General features: G+C 41.4%; 4 protein-coding genes across 7 annotated transcripts; 2 read left to right on the forward strand and 2 right to left on the reverse strand.

Moving 5' to 3' along the window:
- Positions 1 to 113: 113 nt before the first annotated feature.
- Positions 114 to 13,791, forward strand: LOC108099851 (chromosomal serine/threonine-protein kinase JIL-1). The gene is made up of 8 exons (XM_017203497.2): positions 114 to 963; positions 1,502 to 2,387; positions 6,904 to 6,972; positions 7,043 to 7,176; positions 9,151 to 9,235; positions 9,298 to 10,109; positions 10,171 to 10,619; positions 10,684 to 13,791. The coding sequence occupies exons 2-8, from the start codon at positions 1,646 to 1,648 to the stop codon at positions 11,924 to 11,926; spliced, it is 3,534 nt and encodes a 1,177-aa protein (XP_017058986.1). The 5' UTR covers positions 114 to 963; positions 1,502 to 1,645; the 3' UTR covers positions 11,927 to 13,791.
- On the reverse strand, positions 13,774 to 17,712 carry LOC108099852 (uncharacterized protein F23B12.7). The gene is made up of 5 exons (XM_017203498.1): positions 16,951 to 17,712; positions 16,773 to 16,887; positions 15,138 to 16,712; positions 14,212 to 15,075; positions 13,774 to 14,143 (listed from the first exon to the last, which is right to left on the reverse strand). Exons 1-5 carry the CDS (start codon positions 17,614 to 17,616, stop codon positions 13,899 to 13,901), a joined length of 3,465 nt encoding a protein of 1,154 aa, XP_017058987.1. The 5' UTR covers positions 17,617 to 17,712; the 3' UTR covers positions 13,774 to 13,898.
- A 408-nt stretch (positions 17,713 to 18,120) lies between these two features.
- LOC108099919 (probable prefoldin subunit 2) lies at positions 18,121 to 19,011 on the forward strand. Its single transcript, XM_017203587.2, has 2 exons — positions 18,121 to 18,392; positions 18,477 to 19,011. The coding sequence occupies exons 1-2, from the start codon at positions 18,262 to 18,264 to the stop codon at positions 18,775 to 18,777; spliced, it is 432 nt and encodes a 143-aa protein (XP_017059076.1). The 5' UTR covers positions 18,121 to 18,261; the 3' UTR covers positions 18,778 to 19,011.
- Positions 19,012 to 19,240: 229 nt separating this feature from the next.
- Positions 19,241 to 23,120, reverse strand: LOC108099917 (molybdenum cofactor biosynthesis protein 1). Of its 4 annotated transcripts, none has more exons than XM_017203582.2 (5): positions 22,334 to 23,120; positions 22,002 to 22,223; positions 21,858 to 21,936; positions 20,258 to 21,109; positions 19,241 to 20,102 (listed from the first exon to the last, which is right to left on the reverse strand). In XM_017203582.2, the coding sequence occupies exons 2-5, from the start codon at positions 22,191 to 22,193 to the stop codon at positions 19,504 to 19,506; spliced, it is 1,722 nt and encodes a 573-aa protein (XP_017059071.1). In that variant the 5' UTR covers positions 22,194 to 22,223; positions 22,334 to 23,120; the 3' UTR covers positions 19,241 to 19,503. The 4 variants fall into 4 exon arrangements, with proteins under 4 accessions (XP_017059071.1, XP_017059070.1, XP_017059073.1 ...); XM_017203581.2 differs by having other exon boundaries at positions 21,858 to 21,951; XM_017203584.2 differs by having other exon boundaries at positions 20,040 to 20,196.
- Between the last annotated feature and the right edge of the window lie 25 nt (positions 23,121 to 23,145).

The raw sequence follows: 23,145 nt of genomic DNA on the forward strand, positions 1-23,145 counted from the left end.
TCACAATACACCAGCACTTACCCTCCGCATATCGATAGACCACCGCTGGAGGCGATAACATTACGGAGATGCCAACGTGCATGAGTTTTCCGCTTTTTTTTTTGGGATTTCAGAGTTTTCCCCATCTGGCCACACGAGTGACACAAAACCAAAAGGAAAAATTTTGCGTTCGGTTCGTGTACTGAGGTTAAAGTCAAAAAACAAACCAAAAAGCCTTCTATTTGGTGTGAACCGTTCGATCGGGCCGCTGTAGTGATTATCCAGGTTGCGAGAAATATATCCACAATCTGATCGAGTGTAAATCGCGGCGAATGCACTCAAGGTGGCCGCTGCTAATAAGTGTTCACGAATGAGAGCGCAAAGCAGATGGCGGAGAGCGCGTCCCGCGCTTCAGTGTGTGTGTGCGTAAACGAGTAGAAAGCGGCGGTAAAAACCTTCGCGTGTAACACTCAATAAAAAAATAAAGAATTCAATTTCCAAAAGATAATCAATTACTCATTGGAAAGTACGTGGATAAAATACGAAGGAAAGCCTATCGAAAATTGAGAGCAACAGTCACCGAAGAGCGGAATCTGGGGACGAAAACAAAAACGCTTTAAAAACGCAGTCGCCGATACAGAAAGTGTCAGCGTGTGCGTGTGTAAATGTGTACGTAGTAGTGGGCAAAGAGAACGGCGAAGAAAGAAAAATAAATGTGGCAGTGCAAAACGCGGGGCTGATAAAGATTGTGATAATCACAGAATATAATAGGAAAGAAAAAAGCGCAGTTAAATTGGTTGAATAATATTATTTAAGCCAACACCAGTGCTGCAAAAATCGGGCCGCATTATCATCGAAACGTTCAGTGTTGCACATCGCTGCCGCCCCACGCATAATCCAACACTTCTCCCCCCCCGCTCACGCATACTCGAATTGGGATAACTACGTCTGCATTATAATATTGCGCTTATTTTCACTCGCTTGGTGAGTCGGATTCCCATATATTCATTCTGTTTAAAAAGAATTTTTCGATCCAATTGCCCGGTAACAGCGGGAAAAATACTCCCGCTTGCGTTGAAACTGTACCATATTGTGAGGGAAGGAGAAATGGGAATGGATATGGAAATGGGTTGGGAACGAGAATGGGCAATGGCATGTGCAGGGTACGGTAAAAAATGCCTACGGGGAATATTTTATTATTTGTATTATTATTATAATATTAAAAAATGTTTTTTAAAATATACATACATTCTCGTCCATTAGAAAATCTTTAAATTAGTTTTCGATTACATTACTTATTAGTAGCTCTTTCATGTTGGATACAGCTTAAACGGGAATTGTTTTCTGAGGGCTTAATTGAAACGTTATAAAAATGTGTTTTTTAAAACATCGAAAAAGAAATACAAAACATACAAAATTTTTAACTGAATAAAATATCAAGCTTTTTTATTTGTATATAACATTTAATATCATTTGGTTTTTATATAATTAAATTACTTAAGTTATTTCTCTTCCCTTTCAGCGTAAAAATGCGACACGATCTATCACAGGACCTTTTAATTTTTTTTTGTTAATTGTTGGATTTTATTTTGACTACGTAAAAAGTACGTAGAGAATTTTGAAGACTTGGGATTTCGTAGAGAGAAATACGCTAAAGGAACCAGCCATGAGTCGTCTGGAGAAACAGCCATACGAAATCTTGAGCAGTGGCACGAGCAAGTCGCGTCGCAAGAATCAGGATGTATCCCATGAATTGGGGTCTACAGCCGTTGAAGACCAGGATTGTTTGGTGCGAAATCATTTTAATGGACATGTAGTGTCAAATGGAAATGGCAAAAAGCGGAAGAATAGTAAATCCGTAACGTTGACCAATGGCAAAAAGTCGAAACCGAATCCAGAGGGTTCTAGTTCGGGAACTGGCAAGTCCTTGTCATATAACAATAATAATAACAACAACAACAACAGCATAAGTACAACCAATGGCCAGTACAACAATAGCAGCAGTAAAACTACATCATCTTCTGCAAGGGATTACAATTACCGGGATACCATATCCCCGCCAAAACATTCATCACCGCCATCCAAAAATGTTGCGGAGATTGTTTGCATTTCGGATGCCGAAAGTGATGAGGAGCGGGATCCAGAGCGAGACTACTACGACCAAGATACGGAGGAGGAGGACCCGAGCGGGAAGGACGTCGATACGACGCCCCCAAGCAAATTCAAAGCAAAGTCAAACAACGCAGCTGCAGCGGCGGCGGCTGCAGCAGCGGCTGCGGCAGCCTCTATGGCCTCCCCGCCGGCTACGCCCTCCTACGCCATGCCCACAAGCAACAGTTCACCTCTTGACTTGGACAACGAGGATCACCAACGGGACCTGGAGGCGGTCACCGATCTGCGATCTTATGGTGAGTCATGCAGCACAAGAATTTCTCTGTAGACACAAAAGATAAGACCAAATCCAAAGCAAGCACAATTTAGATAACAGAATAAATGCAAAAAAGACAAAACGTCAGCCTGCATACATACATACATATGTACAGTGGTGGCCATAAGTATTTTGTCAAAATAAAAGTGAAATATACTCGAAACCTGAACTTGCTTCTTTTAACATTTGGTATCAATGGAAAGGTAATTCAAATGCCTTTTGAATGATGCCATACTTTTCTCAACTCATTCGATATTTATTGAACAGGGCAATTTTAAAAAAAAGTAAAAAAAAACTTTTTCCCTCGGCTTCAAAACTAAAATTTTTGGATGCAAAAAGTTTCTTTAATCAAAAATAATAGGAACTGCAAAAAGAATTTTTCAAAAATAATTTTTCTTCTATTTTTTATGATTTTTTGAAGGTGACAATGTCGGAAAAAGTTTGTATGGAAAAGAGAAAAATATGGCTGAAATGCGTATTTCTAGTCATTTTCAAAAAATCATAAAAAATAGAAGAAAAATTATTTTTGAAAAATTCTTTTTGCAGTTCCTATTATTTTTGATTAAAGAAACTTTTTGCATCCAAAAATTTTAGTTTTGAAGCCGAGGGAAAAAGTTTTTTTTTGACTTTTTTTTTAAAATTGCCCTGTTCAATAAATATCGAATGAGTTGAGAAAAGTATGGCATCATTCAAAAGGCATTTGAATTACCTTTCCATTGATACCAAAAGTTAAAAGAAGCAAGTTCAGGTTTCGAGTATATTTCACTTTTATTTTGACAAAATACTTATGGCCACCACTGTATGTATATGTATGTATGTACATACTTGTTCTATTTATTCAAACCACGAGGCTGTAAAAAAGGGTTCTCATTCATTGACACGATATAAGTTTATATCATTATAATAAGTTAACAAATTGGGAGGTAGACACCATTTAAATTAAGGCTTTGTTTTAAGTAGTATAATTGAAAGAATTATCAATTTTTTATGGTTAAATAGTGGTTTATAGGGTGGTTTTATGCTTAAACTTAAATTTACTTATAGCAATTATAAATATGAATTGATCAAACTAGACTTGTGGAAAATTCGAACTAAAACTCTGTTAATACTGTATTCCCATTTAAAGGCTTCAGCAACAATATTCTTTAAGCAGAGTAGTTGATACCCAAAGGGGTTGAAATAATTGATAACTTTAAAGGGGGATGTCTCAAGGCTTAATTGAGAAGGAGGCGAAGTGGCTTGCAGTTGGTCAATGCCAGATGGAGCACCGTCTATGGCGTCCTTTGGAAAGTGGAGCACATGCATTTAACCTTGACACGATTACCCAGAAAACTCAACCCGGCTTTGTTCGTTCGTCAGGCCAAATCCAAAACTACTGACCTCCCCCGAATTCGCCCAACCGCCCCGACTGCCTGCGTACTCACCTCTCACCACGTTACTATGTATATACATCAAACAGACAAAATACCCACCACCTAAAAGACTCATTTCAGCACAGTGGGGTGAATGTTTATTTTCATGAATATATTTAATTATTTATTTGAGAGCAATATTAATATACAACTATTCATTTAGCAGATTAACATGACACAATGTTATTGCATTCGGAATTTGTGTTTAGAAATGCAAAATTCACTAAAAAAAAAAAAAACTTTGCGATAAGAATTGTTTTTGTAAGGGATCTGCAGGAAATACATTTTTGAATGTTTTTTAAGGGCTAAAGTTTTTCAAAAGTGTTTTCGTAAATAGCCACAGTTTGAGTACATTTCTAGAGAAACTAGATATGAAAACTGTTATAAATTGTGTATTTAGTTTTTAAAAATATGACTACATTGGGACCCACTGTACGCCGTTTTCGAAATTGCCGTGCATTCGTGACCATGTCCGTACGTACAAACATATGTGCATCGCTGTGTTTGCTGCATTCACAAACATGCTTGTTTGCATAAACGGTTGGTTGTTGTTCGTAGGCAGTTTATTTACTTGAACTTGACAATGCAACTCGCCGAACATTGAGCATAGATATCAATGTACGTATGTATATAATTATAGGAACGAGTTAGCCTCTGAGATAATTGCCTGCAAATTGATAAGTGAGCTATGTTTGTCGATTGCTGTTTAATTATCACAAGAACACTGTCAGGGCAACGAAACATGACCACCTATGTATATCCTCCCTTTCTTTAGAAAAAACGTGCCGAACCCAATATTATACAGGACAATAATGTTTCCTATAAAATTGATATTTTAGTCTTTTGGTAAATGGGGCTTAAATCGAGCGACAATTTGCACTTGCTACTAGAACATTCTCCACTTGTTGCGGGTTGTATTATTTATCTTATGTTTAGCGTTCATTAAACTTTGCCTAGCCACATACATTTTTGTGCGGTTATAAGGTTTAAGAACCTGGCAAGAGAATATAATGCATATCAAGGCCAATTTATTTGCTCAACGTCACGCGAGTCCAAACAGGAGGGTTAAAAATATATACGAAAAATTGACACTTGCCTTTACTACTGACTGTTTCTTTTTTTGAAATATAAGAAATGGACACTGGTTGAATGGAATGTTTCTTTTTTGGTTTTAAGACACTTAAATGCGATGAATTCCCATATTATATATTAATATATTTAAATTTAGTAGAAGATTATCAGTAGACTTTACTAAAAACTAAGGCGAAATAATTAAAATATAAACACTCGTGCTTAGCAACGCTTTTAATATTTTAATATTTAAACTTAAATTTGAAACCGATTATGTGAATACGCTTTTAAATTGGTGTAAAACTGATTAAAACTTCATGATACTTATCATGACTAGGAAGCCTTGTTTGTATATTATTGTCTTTTAAAAAAGATTTACCCAAGTAAAAAGATTTTAACCTGTTTCCCTTCGAAATGTTAGCCATGTTTACGCCAATCTTTCCAGCATTTTCTTGTTGAATCAATAATTCTGGCGAACAGTTTTCTTTCACAATTTGCCACCCACTCGAAGTCCTGAGTTCGTTGCACCCCTCCAAGAATTTCGGCACGCGTAGTCCCGTGCGTTGTTGGTGTTTCGCGTAAATTACATTTACTTGCTGTTAGCAACTTGTATTTTCAAATAATACAACAGGTTCGGCCGAGCAACTCGATTCCATTAACCCCTGCCAAAGTTTGTGTCAATGTTTCTTGATTTCACAACAACTCGAAAATTTGATGGCTCCTTTTCAAGGGGGTTGAATGCACGTACATAGGTTGTAATGGTGAAGTAATGTTGGACAAAATGTTGCAGATATTCTTGGGTTTGGCTGCAATGAACTTCGAATCACCTCCTGCAAAGTTCAAGGACAATTCCACAAGCTGCCCGCTATGACGACGATTAATGTGTCAAAGCAGCAGCCAAACATTTATAAAAGTCATATTTTCAGACTTTTGGACCGGGAGGAAGTTAGGTCACAATGGGTTCGCCTGACTCACTGCCCGAATCCGGAGGATGAGTTTGCCCACACGAATTAGTCACTTGGGAACGTTTTATGTAGAGGCAATTCAAATTGATTTTCAGTGGTCAATGCGAAATTATACGCCTTTTGATTGGGTGTAGTGTTTTTAGTAGTACTGTTCATTATTAAACTAAGTTGATTTCAGGGGAATACCATTTAGGTTAGATATTTATTTCATAGAAATGAGTATTCTCACTTTTGTTTTTTATAAAAATTACAATAGTTTTGAAAGGCAAAAGTGTTTTATTATTATTATTATTTATATTAATAATTCAATTATTAATAATTAGTAATTCAGCCTTAAAAAAATTATAATTTTTTTTTTTATAGATTTAAATTACCTGATATACATTTTTTAAATTTTATGTTATTCAACAAAATGTTGCTATAGCCCCAAAAAATCGAACTTTTTTTTGCCCTGTAATAACCGTAAAAACTCTTCAGTCTTATGGCGAGACATTCGGGCCAACGAACCTTTATGGCCTATGGCAAATGCCTCTTAAGAAACCCAAAAAACATGTACAGAAAATGCCTCTTTCCCCAATGTCGAAAAAGTTCTTTGACTTGTCCTTGGATTCGAGATGCGCAACTTTAGCCAGCCAACTAAGTTTCAATTTAACCGTCCTCCCTGTGAATTTCTTAACTCTGCTTCCAAAACGCCCATATAAACGGAATGCGATTTCCACTTGTTTGCTTTCGCCTTCAAAAACGAAATCAAGTGTGTGGCACGTGCTGCGTTGGCGATAAAAATAAAATGTGATAACTCGTCTCACAAGTGTCAAGTAAAACAATGCAAAGAACTATTTTTATCGCCCTCACCAATATTTTGCACATACCTTCACACTTATTTTAACATTCTTTTTCATTATCGTATTTCCTCGTAGAAAGGAATAACTTGGCTTGCAAGGGTAAATTGATTAGTTTCAGTTGTAATTTTTACATGTTTACATACTTAAATAAAATATATTTTTATTTGCATTGATTAAATTGCTAATGAGTTTTTTTTCCTCCGCAGTAAAATTGTACAGTGATGAAGCCGTCAGTCTGAATGATTTCAAAATAATTCGCGTTCTTGGCACAGGAGGTAAGTTAATCTTAAATTGGATGTTTGGAGAATTATAAAAAAAATTGACAATAATTGTTTATTTCTTTAGCCTATGGACGGGTTTTCCTTGTTCGCAAACTGACAAGACACGATGCCGGAAAATTGTATGCGATGAAGGTTCTTAATAAGATAACGGTTGTCCAGAAGCGTAAAACCGCCGAACACACAAAAACGGAGCGTGTGGTAAGTGTAGGGATTACTAAATGCGGTTTGAAATCAAACCTTACTTAAAAGTTGTATACATATTTTAATCTTAAGAAAATACGGCTTTAGTTTAATGTTCTCAAACGTTCATAACAGCGGTATTGCTACTTAATTTCTTCGGCTACAACATGCTTATCTGGAAGTCCATATAATATAAAGCCATTATCTTTAAGTTTTTTATTACTTAACCTTTAGGTTAAGCTGATTAGGGGTCCAAACATTACTGCTATTGTTTCAGTAATGGTACTGTCTAGCCAAATATAATTTTTTTATATAAAGATAATTTTTTTAACTAAAGAAACCCAACAGAGTTTGGGAATTATAGGAAACTTCTGCAACTGCAAACTCGAGATTATAGCCCACAAGAAACCCTTTAAATTGCTTTTCAACCAGCAGAACGACGACAAAGCAAACGTGTTTAATCAACTTATTTTTTGGTAGCTCTTTGCTTTTTGTATACTGTTACCTTTTACCGCTGCGTGATGTTTTTGCAATTTCACCGGTTCCAGATTTCTTTAACTTTAGATTCTTCACTTTAATGACGAAAATAAAGTGCAGCTTATTGAAATTAAACCCGTCGAGCAATTTGACAACCTTTAAAGTCGCACGTACAGTTTCCAGAAGCAAATCACTGAAAAAAGAAGTAAAAACGGGAAAACATAAAGGGGGAGAGGAGGAGAAATGTTCTTCTGACCTACATAGCGACTTGTTCTTGTTGCACCGGCAAAAAGTTGACAGAGAGTCAAAAGAGAGGATACATACATATGTACACTGCGAAAACAAGAGATTGAAAAACATTTAAAATCGCTCAATGTTCAGTTAATTTCCAAATAATACTTTAATATTGAACTTTAATAGTGTTAAATGTACAAAATTGAATAGCTATCTAAACTTTTTTTTTTTAAATAGACATACATATATTATTAATGTTTTTTCTTAGTGTAGAGGTTCGGGAGAGCTGGAGAGCGCTTCCTGTTCAGATCAATAGTGGAAGTTGTTGTTGCATCTGCCTATTGCAACCGGTTTTTCCGCTCGAGAGAGTCATAGTAAATCAATGAAAATAGAAAACGAAATGGGGGAAACAACAAAAATACGTTAAATAACTGCAAAACAGGTGTAGGCGCAATAGCGGCAGATAGCTTAAACAAATTTACAATTGTGCGCCCTGCTTTTAGGTTGTTTTTTGTGCTGTTACACTTCCCCCTCCGTCCTTCCCCAGCCACTTAAGTTTTTCAAGGTACGATACCTGTGCCACTAACCCAGTTATCAAACGTCGCCGGTATCTGCGATTCGACAAGTCTATAATTCGGCCCGCAGTGGCCAAAATAGAAAGGCATCAACAGTGGCACTCAAAAAAATAGGGCAAGACAGAACAAATGTATTACCCATAAGAACGAGTTACTGATTTAAACACTCGTTGTTTTTCTCTCACTTTCAATTTAGTCTTTTAGATTACCTTTTTGATTCAGTTCAAAATTTGATCTGGAAACTAGGTTGAATGCTGTTACTTTTTCCGCGAGTGTTTACGCGAAAATCTTATTCATTTGTACTAATTCATTTTTTAAATATATATACATATGTATATATGTATGTACTTGATTTCACTTCTTCTTTAGCATGTTTCTCCTTTTTTCGTTCTTTCGTAGAATATCAATAATAAAATGCAACAATAGCAACTTACATGCAGGCAAATCAACAGAACCACTAATACTAATGCATTCCAGTCCAGTCGCGTAAACAAAGCTCAAAACAAAATAAAAACACATTAAGCTTTTGATAATAGAGTGAGGGGAAGCAGAGGTAAAATAAAGCATACAAATTTCCCCTTTAAGTAAGATAATGGGGAAACAAAGCTGTTATCGGAATATTAAACTAAGAACATTTAATTTACATATGTTTGTAAATAAATACATACGCTATTTTTAAACACATAAATTCTCTTTTTGGTTTCAGGTACTGGAGGCCGTTCAGCGTAGTCCCTTTCTTGTAAGTCTTCACTACGCCTTTCAGTCCTCCTCCAAGTTGTATCTCGTGCTAGGTAACATACTCACATTGTATTAAAATCATAAGAAATATACTAATTTAAGCTTTATATTTTAGACTTTGCCAACGGCGGAGAGCTGTTCACGCATCTCTACCACGCGGAACACTTTGAGGAGCCCAGAGTGCGGGTGTACATTGCCGAAGTCGTGCTGGCCCTGGAGCAGTTGCATCAGCTGGGAATCATCTACCGTGACATAAAATTGGAGAACATTCTGTTGGACGGTGAGGGCCATATTGTTCTCTCCGATTTTGGACTTTCGAAGATCCTCACGGCGGAGAATGAGTATCGTGCTCATAGTTTCTGCGGCACCCTGGAGTACATGGCTCCTGAGATCATCCGGACGGGGCCGCCGGGACATGACAGTGCTGTGGACTGGTGGTCGGTGGGTGTGCTCACTTTTGAACTGCTTGCTGGAGCCTCGCCGTTCGCGACGGCCGATGGACAAGTACAGCAGTCGGAGATCTCGCGACGAATCCAAAAGGAGCAGCCCATGATCCCATCCTCGTTTAGCGCCAATGCCCGTGACTTTGTTCTGAAGATGCTGGAGAAGAATCCGAAGCGGAGATTGGGTGGCAACCATCGTGACGCTAGCGAAATCAAAGAGCATCCCTTTTTCCATGGCATCAACTGGCAAGAGCTGCGCAACAAGCGTCGGAAGGCGCCTTACCAGCCCCCGCTTAACTCCGAGGACGATGTACAGAACTTTAGCAATGAGTTTACCGACCAAAAGCCGGAGGACCCGGCATGCGATGCTCCACCTAGCCGGATCAGGCTCTTCCGCGGTTACACGTACGTGGCACCGGAGCATTTGGAGCAGATGCGACGGGATAACCACTGCCAAATTCAATACTGCAATCCAGGAATTCAGGTGGGTTCTGTTTGAATTGTCATCTGATAATTTTGACTATAACTGGCTAATATCATGGCAGATTTTACCTGCGCGACCGGATGACCTCGAATTGGGCACCCGCACCGTGGGCGGTGCCTATGGCACGTGTCACTTTGTGGAGGACAGTTCCTCCGAGATGGTGTTCATGGCTAAGGTCGTACCACTCTCCAAGTTCCGGCTCTCCGAGGTGGACGCCCTGATGTCATGCGCCCTGGACGGAAACAGTCACAAAAATATCGTTAACTATCATGGAACTTTTAGAGACAAGTGCGAGACTTGGATCATTATGGAGTACCTGTGTGGCGAGGAGCTGACCACCGCCATTCGCATGGATGAGCAGACGTGTCGGGAGATTTTCCTGCAGCTGGTCATGGCCGTGCGTCATATCCACTCTAAGCACTTTATACACGGTGACCTGAAACCAGAGAATGTGATGTTCGAAAGCCGAGAGGACAGGAACGTCAAAGTGGTCGACTTTGGCAATGCCTGGTAGGGAATTAGTTACACCTGCTGTTTTCAGTTTTGATTTAATTTGTCGTTCTTACTCCAACAGTTACAACAGTACTTTCCAAAGCTGGAAGGACAAACCGCGCTATACGCTGGACTACGCCCCGCCGGAAATGCTTGAGGATGCGAATCTCGTCACCTATTCGCCAGCAGTGGATATTTATGGTCTTGGGGCTACGCTTTACACAATGTTAGTGGGTCATCCGCCGTACAGGCAAAACCAGGACGATGTGAACCACTCTGCCAGCGCCCATCATGAGCTGCGCAAACGCATGCGTCGGGAGAGGTTCAACCAGCACTCAAAGCGTTGGGAAAATGCAAGTCCTGCGTTCCGGCTTTTAGTCAGCCAATGCCTCGAGCGAGATCCTGCAGATCGCCCCACGTTGACAGACATTCTCAACAGCGAGTGGCTGCAGTACAGCATGAATGATGCGGACGTGCACATCATTGTACCGGAAGATCAACAGGAGGTTGTGGACCTCAGCGAGGACAACTTGGAGCAGGTGACTTCAGGTAGGTTGGACGAGCATCAGCAGCAGGAACAGGAACAGCCCGTATCCGAGCTCGACAAATTGACGCAGGACGAGGGACGATACGACCCGGACTTCGAGTGCCAGGCGGACTTCTACGGCTTTGACGAAGATGCGCCGCCTTTGCCTCTTCCCGAAGAGTACTACATTGAGTTACCTCTGCCCCCGGAGGATAGGCTGCACATGCCACCACCTCCAGTTCCGGTAGAGGTTGAGGCGGAACAGGTCAGTCGACGGCCCAGAACACGGCAGCAGCGTCGCACCGAGAGCCAGCTGTTACAGTCTGTTGTCGCCACTTCGCTGGAGGACAGCAAGGCCTCGTTGCGCTTGCTGATGCAGCAGTTGCCGCCACCTGCCGACATAGTAGTGGCCCCCATGCCTAAGCGAACCCAGCGCGTCGTACGCACATTGCCGCCTTCATTTGGAAGCTCAAAGCCGGTCGAGGAGAGTTTCCATGGTTTCAGCAAGACGGCCAACTCATGGCGCAAGTCGCGGGCCAGCTGGCGGCACTTCTGTTTGCTCATCAACGGCGTTCAGCAGGTGCTCAAGAATCGGTTTAAAAAGACGCGACGCGTCTACTGCTTACCCCCCATCAAGTTGGAGAAGATCGATCATGCGTATGAGAAACCGCTGATATTTCCGCGACCCAAGCCGGCGCAGCTGAGGCGTGCTAAGCGGGAGCAGAAGGTGCCGCGACCACCGACGCGCGTACAGCCGGAAAGGGCGCGGGCACTGCGCCAGCGGTATGTGTTCGAATGACATGAGGATGACGCGGACGATATGGTTGAGGTGGTGGAGATCAAGGACGAACCGCTGGACGAGGAGGGGGAGCAACTGCGAGCGGTGCTGCAGTGGGAGGGCTTCCCCAGGAGGCCGCGGATGTACAGTTGACCACAGACTTTGACCGATTGGCCCGCTCAGGACGACGACGATGACCAGAACCCGGCCAAAACCGTGGGTGCAGACCCCTTGCGGCAACAGACCCACTAACACTCTTCATTACATAAATAACACAAGTAAGAGGATCCGCAGATCGCACCAAAGATCCTGTCAATAATTATTTTCAATTTTGTTATGCATTAGTTTAAGTCGAGATAACTCAGTTTGCCTACCACTTTTTCACGTCACACTGAAAACGATCTTATAAGTGTATTTTATATGCGATTTGTTGTGCTAGTTAATTATTTGAATTAAATGAATTAATTTAATTATAAAAAGTCAGACACAAAAGGAAACGGTAACTATACAAAGGCAGCAGTTTGCATTGATCTTAGTGCGGTTAAGACAGAAAAACAAAAAAAAAAAATTACAATTAGCGACATCGGAACACAATCACTATATCATTATTAGAGTTCGCAATTAGTTTAGTGCAAAATTATGTTTAAGCCAGACAGTGAGAAGAATATAAAAAGCCAGCCCCCTTATTACAAACTTTTGCTTTAAGTTGTGCTCTATGTTAAGATATACATTTATTATCTCTAACGCAGAATTCTCAGAAGTACCCAAAAACTAACAAAGAGTACCGCCCAAAATATATTGCCAACCTCAATCGGGATTAGCCAATGGCATTCAATCCCGATCGGGCTTGGCAATTTGTTTTCCTAAATATATTTAAAATTAATTATTTCAGTTGACACTAAAGGGATAAATAAGAAACGCCCGAAGAGCCATTTCCACATGAAACTGAGAAGTTATTCTTCGGGGCCGTGCAAAAAACAATGCGTTATTTGCAAATGAAAACTGAACAAGAAACGCAAATAGTCGTAGATTTGTTAATGGCAAACCAACTTTAATTTGTTTTGTTAAGTATTTTTCATTGTTTAGTTTTTTAAACTTGTAACTTAGTAAGTTAAAGCAATGGAAACCGATGAAATCTAAATAAACAAAAGAATTACAATATTTTAAACACGCATGATTTTTAAATTTATATTCTGTATTCTTTTTTTTTGATTTGAACGCACCCACATAAACCGCTCCCCTGACAAAAACTTAAACCAAAACCAATTCACATATCGAACCGTGTAAATTTGCCGTAAAGTCGATTGAAAAGGATGTTAAAAATAATGGTGTAAATTTTAGTATAAAACAAATAACATTTATATTAAAGTTGCCTTTTAACAAGTTGCCTTAGAACACACACAAATGAAAACCCAAAAAAAAAAAAAGAAAAACTTAAAGAAGTTGCAATACGAAAAGTTAAACAAACCTTACATTTTATAAGCAAAACGGTAAACAGATAATCGAGCTGTTTGGCATGAGTTTTAATAGGCGCGATCAGTGGCGGTTCGTCTTAGTTTAAGATCACTGGAACTGTTCTAGGCTATAGGCACTATCCAATCTACCTACAGAGGACGCAACAACCAATAAGCATCAACCAATGGGGGACAACTACTTAAATGTAAGAATAAAGCAATCAAATCGTATAGAACTCGGTTTTTATAGTTCGGCCAAAGCGTTATACGGAATATGGATAGTTATGTAACCAAAAAAAACGAACGCGGAGATCAATTTGAAGTATACAGATGAATTTGAAAGATGTTGCTAGCGATTAAGTCACCAAAGTCTGTAAATAAAACCAATATCAAAATGCAGTTAAAATAAAAGCATTTCAAATGATAAACAAAGTCTATTATATTTTTAAACTTATTACAAAATTGAAATTTACAATCTTGCGTTTGTGTATTTACGCATCTAACCATTACATTGGCTCGGTTCTGTAACCAAATTAAGTTTAGTGTTTCCGCTTTTTGCCCGCTTTCTGTGGTTTGCCCTTGCCCTTGGCCGCTGGTTTGCCGGCAAACTTCTTGCCCTTGTAGGTTTTGGTGTTCGAGCGCCGGTTCTCCTCCCATTTTAGCTGTTTGTCGGAGGACTTGTCCTTGTTGAAGACGGCGTTGCTTGTGCCCTGACCCTTGACCTTTGCCGTTTCCTCAAGCAGTGAAGAGAAGTCATCGGCGGCAGCGAACAGAGAGGACATATCTATAAGGGTAAAAGAATCAATAATTAATTCTTGTTTGAGTTGGAAAGGACATTTAATAGATTCTTACCATGACTTTGTTTGAGTGTCTTGGCAAAGCTGCGTCCTCCAACCATCTCGGAGGAGTCTTTGCGGGATTTCTTGGACCTGGGCGGAGAATCTTCGTCTTCATCTTCGTCCTCGTCGGGACTCTCCGGAGCGTCGCTCGAATCACTGTCGTCTGGTGCGCCATCGGAAATAGAGCCCTCTTCAACATCATCGTCGTCGTCGTCGTCATCTAATGGCTCCAAATCAATCGAGCCTGTCTCATCATCGGATTGATCTTCTCCAGCACCTTCCATTTCATCGTCTTCATCCTCTCCCAAATCATCGTCGCCCCAGTCGTCGTCTATATCGTCCATGTCATCTTCCGCCTTTTCAGCCTGCTTTTTCTTTTTCTTGTCCTTGGACTTGTCCTTCTTCATCTCGCCACCGAGCTCCTGTAGGAAGTTCAGCTCCTCTTCATCCTGCTCCTCGTCAACGCCCTCCTTGAACTTCTTTCCGAAATACCCATCCAAATATGCCTCGAACTCGTCGTCGTCCACTTCGCCCTCTTTCAAATATTCTTCTCCGCCGTCGGCATCCTCACCGGCTTCCTCGTCCTCCTTCTTAACTCCCTTCTGCTTTTTGTTCTCGGCCACAATCTCTGCTTGCCGACGCTTGTGCTCCAGGAAATTGAAGATGAACATTTCGTCTTCGGTGCAGTTGCCCTTGGTCAGAGATCTTACTGGCTTGCCACGCGCCCCGTGAGCTGTGTAGCGCTTGTGGGCCACAGTAGCACTTTCCGCTGCCTGCGGAGCGTCCAGCTTCTTGGGATTCTTAAAGGCGAATCGCTCCAGGAAGTGTGGTAGTCCAAAATCCCTCAACGGATCGCCATAGTAATCAATGCGCGACTCTGAAAGACAATTTGTGGATAAGGCAACGTTGATCGGAAAGAGAAACGGATGTAGTAATTACGCTGAAGGATCTGCTCGGCGAAGACCTGGACAGTGGGATGGTAGTGTTGGCGCAGCAACAGAAGTTCATGCCGAAGCGCATAGCTTGCTCCTGCAAAAGCAGGCACTCGATGGTATGGATCGTATTTGCAGGAATCAATTTCCCGCACCTTTGACTCCGTGGCAGGAACACTGGCATGGTGCCACGATGAAGCACTCGTCTTGGCCTCAACCTCAGCTTTCTCCTCCGATGGTTTAGAATCCGCCTTTTCCGCAGTCTCCTCTTTAACATCCTGGTAGACTTCCTCATCATCACTGCCAAACTTATCCAAGTCTGCACCCAATGGTAGAGTTGCTTTGGAATTAAGGTCCAACTCCTCCGAAGCTCCACTGCCACCAATTAGCTCGCGGCGCATGCGCAACAGCTTGTGGATAACAATCAAACAGCCTGCTGCAATGTGAGGAGGAGCATACAGGGTGAGCTGCAGGAGACGCTTGACAAAGGCCTGAGCCCTAGCCACATTGTTGTCGATGTGGATGGCTCGATGGACAATATGTAGCAAATGAGCCGCCGTTTTACTGCCAACGTTGACGAGGTTCAAATCCAGCAGTTTCACATACAGCGCATTATAGAAACGATCAGATTTCTCAGTTTTGACCGTAACCAATTGCAGCAGCAACCCCAGAGTATGTACAGCTACCCGAATGTCGGCCAAGTGGACTAATCGGTATATTGTGTCCTGCATTTCCTTCGTTAGCAATTCGCCATTACTATCTTTTCCCGGTTGAGCCTCCACGATGGCCTTTTGCAGGCACCGCAGAATGGCCTGCATGGTTCTATTATTAACGGCCCCTTTCTGGACAAGAACCTTGAACAAGGCAAAGCAGATGTTCACCAACTTAGTGCATACTTCGGGCCGGCCGGAGGGTGCGATGCTGGAGAGGAAGCACAGTGCAAAGTGCTGCGCCCGTTCGGAAATATTGTTACGGAACAGCAACTTCTCCGCCTCGGCAACTATGACACCACACATGTTCGGATGCTTTTGGGCTACCTCGCTGAGGTGATGCAGCGCTTTGGAAGCAATTTTGGCGATGGGATCACCCAGCTTGTTCACCAGCATTGTCAGCAGCAGCTGTTCCTTTTCTGGAGCATAAGCCAGCAGTCTGGCAGCGGACACAATGGAGGAGTTCTTGTTGTGCTCCTGCCCCGTCTGCAAGCCCTGCATCACATTCTTTAGGAACTCGTGGTATTGGTCCTTCAGTTCGCTTTCGAAATGCCAGTACGCATAGATGCGTCGCTTTTGCTCGTTCCGCAGCTTCTCATCCTTTTTGAGCTTCTTCCAATCTGCTCCACGGGTGTGCACCGCCAGGAGTTTTCTGTTGGGCGGCAGCAGAACCTCTTGCCAAAGATCCGTAAGCACAGCAATAACATCGTTGCTGGCCTTGTTGGAGATCTTGCAAAAACCAATCAATGTGGTTAAGGCTTCCAGGTTGCCTAGTGGATTACTGGTCACCAGCAAGGCGCCGGCATTGGCGCGATCCTTTGCTGTACCCTTGTGCAGAGCAGTTTGCAGCCACCGAGCATCCGAGGGATTACCTAGTAGTTTAGAAAAGATGATTAATTAAAATAATAATTCCTGAATCTAGCAAAACCTACGTTTATTAAATGTATTTTTCTCCGCATCGAATGAACTCTTGCAGAGATTGTAGAGCTCCAGCTGCTCGTTCTCCTTCATGTCTAGCACCTCATCAGTAGAGGGATAATCTGGATGCTAAAATACAAGGTAACGCCTTAAAACAATTTTTTTTTGTTTTTTTTCCTAATGCTTACGTACCACTTGATACCATTTCTTTTGGGACTCCTCATCTTCGTCAAGTTTGGATTGGTATTTATTGTGCTTCTTGGAAAATGATTGTCCCACTTCTTCATCACTATCCCCATCGCTATCGGATACATTTTTTTCTGCTCCGTCCTCATCGAACTTTATGCGCTGAGGTTTTATAGTCTCTCCATTGTCTCCGAAGTTTATTTTCTGGGCTTTCTTGGCCTGATCAAAGTTTTTGTTATTGGATATCTGAGATACTTCTTCACCATCATCAGTAAACTTTAACTTTTGTGGCTTATTGGCATAGTCCGGCTTTTGACCATTATGTTTTTGATGGTTTTTGTTAAATGTTTTTTGACCATTCTGGTAGTTTTTGTTGAAGGATTTGTGTCCAACTTGCTCCCCATCATCACCGAACTTTATCCTCTGAGGTTTGTTTGCATGATCAGGCTTTTTACCATTAGGTTTGAATGATTTCCCTGTCTGAGCTTGTCCATCCTCGCCAAACTTGATTTTCTGAGGCCGTTGCACCTGCTCGCTGCCTTGATTTCTTGGCTTATGGGGGTGCTCCTTTTTGTTTGGTTTAACTACAGCCTCGCCGGAGTCATCGAATACGATTTTCTTGTTCTTGGACGGTCCTCCGAATTGCACGCCTGTGGCCACTGCTGCCGGCATGGTTATACTTAGCAGTTTAGTAAATAAAAATCATTAAACAAATTAAACACCGCTTAAAACAACTTGCACGTGTATTCAAATGTGGCATTCGCCGCGAATCGTCAACAACATATGGTTCCCGCCTATCGATTGCGTTCACTGCGAATGGTGGTCCGCTAAAGTGACGAATTGCACTAAAAAATTATTTTTCAAATACTTAAAATCAGTTAAAAAGTTTTGAAATATTTTTTAAACTTAATCCCGTAGGTATCCAGTTTGGCTTATAAAACAAATGGCTTAAAGAGGAAAAAAGTAATTCAAACATATCTAATCTCACTTAAATTTTTTAATTCAGTATGTTTATATATTCATATTAAAAATGTTATGGGCAACCAATTTTTAGCTATATCTCTATAATAATACATGTTTTTTTAGTTTTCTCGCTTGATGCTAATATTCATGGTTTTGTTTTGCAGGCCAAGTGAATTATCGATAGGTACATCCAGATACATCGATAGTATTAAATATCGACCTTTGTCCCGTCTCTACCGCATATCCCTCGTGTTCGCCGACTTATTTTGAAAGAAAATCCCTGATTTTCGTCAATTTGGAGCGAGTATCCAGGTCTATCCTTCGAAGAAGTCCTTTTGGGGAGCGAAGAACGTGATGAGCACCGAATCGGCGAAACCGGCCCCCAGCCAGGAGGCCATTGTGGCCCAGTTCCAACAGCTGCGCAATGACCAGCGCAACTTGGCCAACAGTTTAAATACGCTCGAAATGGATTTGAGGGAACACAAGTGAGTCACCGAGGCTTAAATTATGTTTGAATACTCGAGCATCACCCATTTGTACATTTCTAAATATTTCCCAATCTGCTTCAGAACTGTGATAGAAACCTTGGAGGCGGCAGATCCGGAGCGCAAGTGCTTCCGCCAGATTGGAGGTGTTTTGTGCGAAAGAACCGTGAAGGAGGTGCTGCCGCTGCTGGTGGAGAATAAGGACTTCATTGCCAAGACCATCCAGTTGGTCACCGAAGACCTAAGCAAAAAGGGCAGCGAGCTGAACAAATTCAAGGAGGAGCACAACATTAAAATCCGTGGCGAGCAACTGGGCGCTGAAGGAGGCCAGGGCGCGGAGTCCGAGAGCAAGGCGGAAAACCGCAATGTCCTGGTGTCCAACTAGGAGAAATAATTACCTCACCACACCGTATTTATTGTGTCTATGTTGAGAGGGTACTTTGCCTGGATTTGCGAGATATGATCCGCGTTTCTTGAACACTTCTAATGTTGTATGTACTTCTAGCTGTAAGGCTCTAATCGCGACACGCCCTCAATCAATTCACCCCAACAATATCCATAATTTCCCGCATCTAAACTTAACCCACTCTGGCGACGAATTAAAAAGAACCGCAAATTACAACTTCTGTATTAAATTAATCATTCGGGTTGAGATTCATTTAGGAGCTGAAGACCCACGCACTGGCAGGATTGATTTTATCTACAGAGTTCTTTTATTTCTATACAAAAACTTGTAAAACAATAAGTAAAAATTATAATCAAGTCTGCTTCTGCCGGAATTTAAATCAGAAACTATAAATATTCTTTTAATTTTGATCTTAGTCAATGCAAAATAATACTCAAAATACTTGGTTGTTTGTTTATACAAGTTTGACGTGCATTTGTATTTATTTATTTACATGAACAAACATTTGTTAATTATTGCATTTGTCACGATACCGTGCAAGTGACGGAACGTTTATACATTAAATTTGTGCTTGGTTCTTCATATTTCATTCTTAAAAATTGTAACTAGTAGATAATCCTAATAAGCAGTAGTTGATTTACCATTCCCCTGAATACGGCTTAGCCATACGATTGTTAGAAACCATTTCATGAGTTAGTGGGACTCTCATTCGAACTCTGTTACTGCTCCTTTTTCCGGCTCCTCCCGCTGAAAGTTCTTTTTCCCACCGGATTTACTCAACAGGCGAACGTTGGTGATGCATATATCATGGGAAACGGCCTTGCACATGTCGTAAACAGTCAAGGCAGCCACGGAAACGGCGGTAAGTGCCTCCATTTCGACGCCAGTTTGGCCTGAGCAGCGAACAGACGCCTCCAGCCGTACTGAGTGCTCCTCCTGGAGAAGAGTGGCCTGCACCTTCACGGAGGACAAGCTGATATTGTGGCACAGCGGTATTAGTTCGGATGTGCGTTTGGCTCCCATGATGCCAGCCAGTTGGGCCACCGTCAGAACATCTCCCTTGGCCAACTCGTTGGCCGCTATAAGTTGGGTGAGCTTCTCACCAACCTGGACGGTCGCCTCGGCTCGAGCTAATCTTGTGGTCGAAGTTTTTGCGCCCACATCGACCATTTGGGCTTTGCCCTGTGCATTGACATGGGTGAGGTGGCTACAATTCCGAACCTGAAGTTGCGTTCTTGTAGGATGATATGTTTGGTGAAACAAATAATGATGATGGTGATGCTGATGGAGTTGTGGCGCAGCATCTGCAACGGGAGAGAGGGAAGAGAATGTGGTGTGTCTACTAGCCGCCAATGAGTATCATGGGCCGGTTCTCCATCTGCGACAGGTTGAGCATGCCTGCGAAGGATTACCAAGGTCTGAAGACTTTCTACTTTCGTTTGGGTTCGGGAGGACTCACCTGCATGCTGTTTCTTTTTGCGCTGCACCGCCGCTCCAATGAGATCCACCAGCTGCTCCTCACTTATATTCTCATTTCGCATGGCATCTCGTAAGGAGAACTCTTTATTGCCAAACAAACACACCTTGATGTTGCCATCCGCAGTGAGTCGCAATCTGTTGCAGGTTCCACAAAAGTGTTCCGTCATCGAGGTAATAAAACCCACTTGACCCTTGTATCCGGGAACAGCATAAGCTTTGGAGGTGTCATTGGGTCCATTGGGCAGGGCCTCGAAATCCGGCCACCTTTCACGGATGACTTGCAGGGTATCTTTGTAGGAGATAAGCCTCTCCGTGTGCCACTTATTTCCCGAGAAGGGCATGTACTCTATAAACCGCACGTCCACCGGGCGATCCTGTGTGAACTCCACGAAGTCGCAGATCTCATCCTCGTTAAAATTCCGCATTAGGACACAGTTCACCTTGGGACGATAGCCCAATTGGATGGCCAGATCGATGCCAGCTATAACCCTTTCCCAGCCTTTTCTCCGGGTTACCTTCTCAAAGCGATCCCTTTTCAGCGTGTCCAAACTAATGTTAAGCGAATCCAAGCCTGCTCTTTGGAGCGGCAGAAGGAGGCGGGTGAGTACCAGGCCATTGGTGGTTATGCCAACTTGCTCCAGTTCGGGTAGGGCCTTCATTTGTGCCACTATTTCTACTATGTCCCTCCTGACAGTGGGCTCTCCTCCTGTCAAGCGGATTTTGCGCACTCCCTGCTCCACAAAGATTCGAGCTAGGCGAAGGATTTCCTCGGTGGTCAACAGATTCGATTTGGGTTGCAGTGGAACTCCCTCAGCGGGCATGCAGTAGTCACCTACAAATGTTAAAGTATTATATTATATAAATAATCAATAAAAAATGTATTATGGAAAACAAAATTTTGAACTGAAATGAATGCGTTGGTAAACAAAACTTAAATACTTTTGAAATTTGCTAAAAGCTTAATCGAACATTTTAGGGAGTTCTTACTTAAAGACGTAATTCCAATTAATTTTTTTTCTTATACACACTTTACTTAAAAAGGTTCCACATCAATCAATAAAGCTTTTATAATTACCATCAACAAAGTTAGTGGCTCGCTCAATAAAAGTTAAACCGGCTTTTGTGGGTTGATTGAACATTAGTACTATTGTTTATTTCTAGATAGCTGTTTAAGATATAGTTTATTTTGGCGGTCATGAAGGTGACAATGTATGAATGAACTGTGTGGAAATTTCTGGAAATCAAAGATTATTAAGTTATCATTTATCAAGTGTTGTTTGCCAACAGTAATTGAAATAGAAAATGTCGTGCCAGCTGAGGCAAATTGGTTTGAGTACAATAGAACCCAAAATCAAATTAGATCCTCTTTACTAATTTTGATAACACATGAATAAATAAGGGGCTCTATAACTATTATGCTGACCGCAGGTGTGCATGTATAAGACATGAATTTCGCCACATTATTCAATCAAGGTTGGGATCCACTTCATAACGAGTATTATCAAATAGGTAAAGCAATAACATGGTAAAACTGATAAGGATACAAACATATTTAGGTGGTTTGGTCCCTGAAAACTTACATCGAAGATTGCAGCGTTCGGTTAGGGAAATCCTCAAATAGGTATGGTGGCGACCAAATGAATCCGTAAGTGGAGAATTCTGGGCAATTACATTCTGGGGAATTACTTTTTATTTAAGTTTGGGTGTACGAATGGAGTACTCACCTTTCTCTGCACCTGTTTCTCCGGCTCCAATCGCTGAACACTTGCTGTGGCCAGATTCAGGTAACCGGTTGTGGCTTTTAGCCGGATTCCTCCTCTCCAAATTGAAGCCACCTCTCCACGTCCTCCGCCTCCACCTTCTCCTCGATTCTGCTGACCCAACAATCGAATCGCGTGTCTGGCCAGTAGTCGCATTTTTTTGTATTTTGATTGATGTGCTCTCAGCTAAAACGTATTTTAAACGACCACAATTGTTTTTAGCTTACGTAAACCGGCAATTTGCGGGGGGCTCGAGATGTTAAGGGATCTGTTGTTGCTGGAGCGATGAAACATACCGATTTCGGACAGTCCGGGTTGATAAGCAATTACATATGCTTATGGGCACGCCGCTTGGGGTTCCAATGGTTGTATGGGTATATATTCCGATTCCGACTGCACCCGGCGAGCGTTGTTTATAAACTAAGTGCAGAGTGGCGATCATATGGACATAAGCTTCTAGCGTAGCTTTTCACATTCGCCAAAGCTTTCTAATGCCAGTGTTAGATAGTATACATATTAATTATGGGGGTAAGTTGGGGGAAGATAATGGGGAAAGGGAATGGCGCTTCAGAGCTTTGACCTCTGGAAACTTTTCGAACTGCTTGAGTTGCCAAAAATCAGGCAGTGCTAAAGCAGCATTTTGTTCCATTCGTTACCAGACACCTTCTTTAAATGCCTTGATTAGAACTTAAACTTAAATGGAATATTAATGCTTCCATTTTGTTAATTTTCGGTCTTTATACTAAACATGTTCAATAAATTATTATTTACTAGATATTATTTTATTTATTATTTTTGGATAAAATTCGCCTTGTATTAAAGTCTAGGATTTACTTTAGAATTTCTAGAAAACCAAATTCTTTTAGATCCTTAAAAATTAGAGAACAATTTTAAACATTAAATGAAAATGCCTAAACATTATCCTCGTAATAAATGTTGATATATGTATGAACATATGTAATAAAACAAACTTCATCCTAATTTTATCAAATACTCTTTTTGTTAAGAATTAAATGCCTTAAGAACCTATAATCCACATGCAAAGCCTAAACTCTCTTTTACGAAAGAGTCATACAAATCCGATTCCTTTGCTTCTTCAAGAACCTAT

The sequence above is a fragment of the Drosophila ficusphila genome, unplaced genomic scaffold, assembly GCF_018152265.1.
Source record: "Drosophila ficusphila isolate 14025-0441.05 unplaced genomic scaffold, ASM1815226v1 contig_106, whole genome shotgun sequence".
NCBI lineage: Eukaryota > Metazoa > Arthropoda > Insecta > Diptera > Drosophilidae > Drosophila > Drosophila ficusphila.

What these genes read in the sequence shown, in the direction of transcription:
- LOC108099851 (XM_017203497.2), top strand. Translation starts at nt 1,646, where the DNA reads ATGAGTCGTCTGGAGAAACAGCCATACGAAATCTTGAGCAGTGGCACG. An exon ending in CACCGATCTGCGATCTTATG is followed by an intron (nt 2,388 to 6,903) that starts GTGAGTCATGCA and finishes TTTCCTCCGCAG; the next exon opens with TAAAATTGTACAGTGATGAA. An exon ending in CAAGTTGTATCTCGTGCTAG is followed by an intron (nt 9,236 to 9,297) that starts GTAACATACTCA and finishes TTTATATTTTAG; the next exon opens with ACTTTGCCAACGGCGGAGAG.
- LOC108099852 (XM_017203498.1), bottom strand. Translation starts at nt 17,616, where the DNA reads ATGCCGGCAGCAGTGGCCACAGGCGTGCAATTCGGAGGACCGTCCAAG. An exon ending in AAAAGAAATGGTATCAAGTG is followed by an intron (nt 16,888 to 16,950) that starts GTACGTAAGCAT and finishes CTTGTATTTTAG; the next exon opens with CATCCAGATTATCCCTCTAC. An exon ending in CGCCGAGCAGATCCTTCAGC is followed by an intron (nt 15,076 to 15,137) that starts GTAATTACTACA and finishes ATTGTCTTTCAG; the next exon opens with AGTCGCGCATTGATTACTAT.
- LOC108099919 (XM_017203587.2), top strand. Translation starts at nt 18,262, where the DNA reads ATGAGCACCGAATCGGCGAAACCGGCCCCCAGCCAGGAGGCCATTGTG. An exon ending in ATGGATTTGAGGGAACACAA is followed by an intron (nt 18,393 to 18,476) that starts GTGAGTCACCGA and finishes AATCTGCTTCAG; the next exon opens with AACTGTGATAGAAACCTTGG.
- LOC108099917 (XM_017203581.2), bottom strand. Translation starts at nt 22,193, where the DNA reads ATGCGACTACTGGCCAGACACGCGATTCGATTGTTGGGTCAGCAGAAT. An exon ending in AGAAACAGGTGCAGAGAAAG is followed by an intron (nt 21,952 to 22,001) that starts GTGAGTACTCCA and finishes GTAATTCCCCAG; the next exon opens with AATGTAATTGCCCAGAATTC. An exon ending in CGAACGCTGCAATCTTCGAT is followed by an intron (nt 21,110 to 21,857) that starts GTAAGTTTTCAG and finishes TAACATTTGTAG; the next exon opens with GTGACTACTGCATGCCCGCT.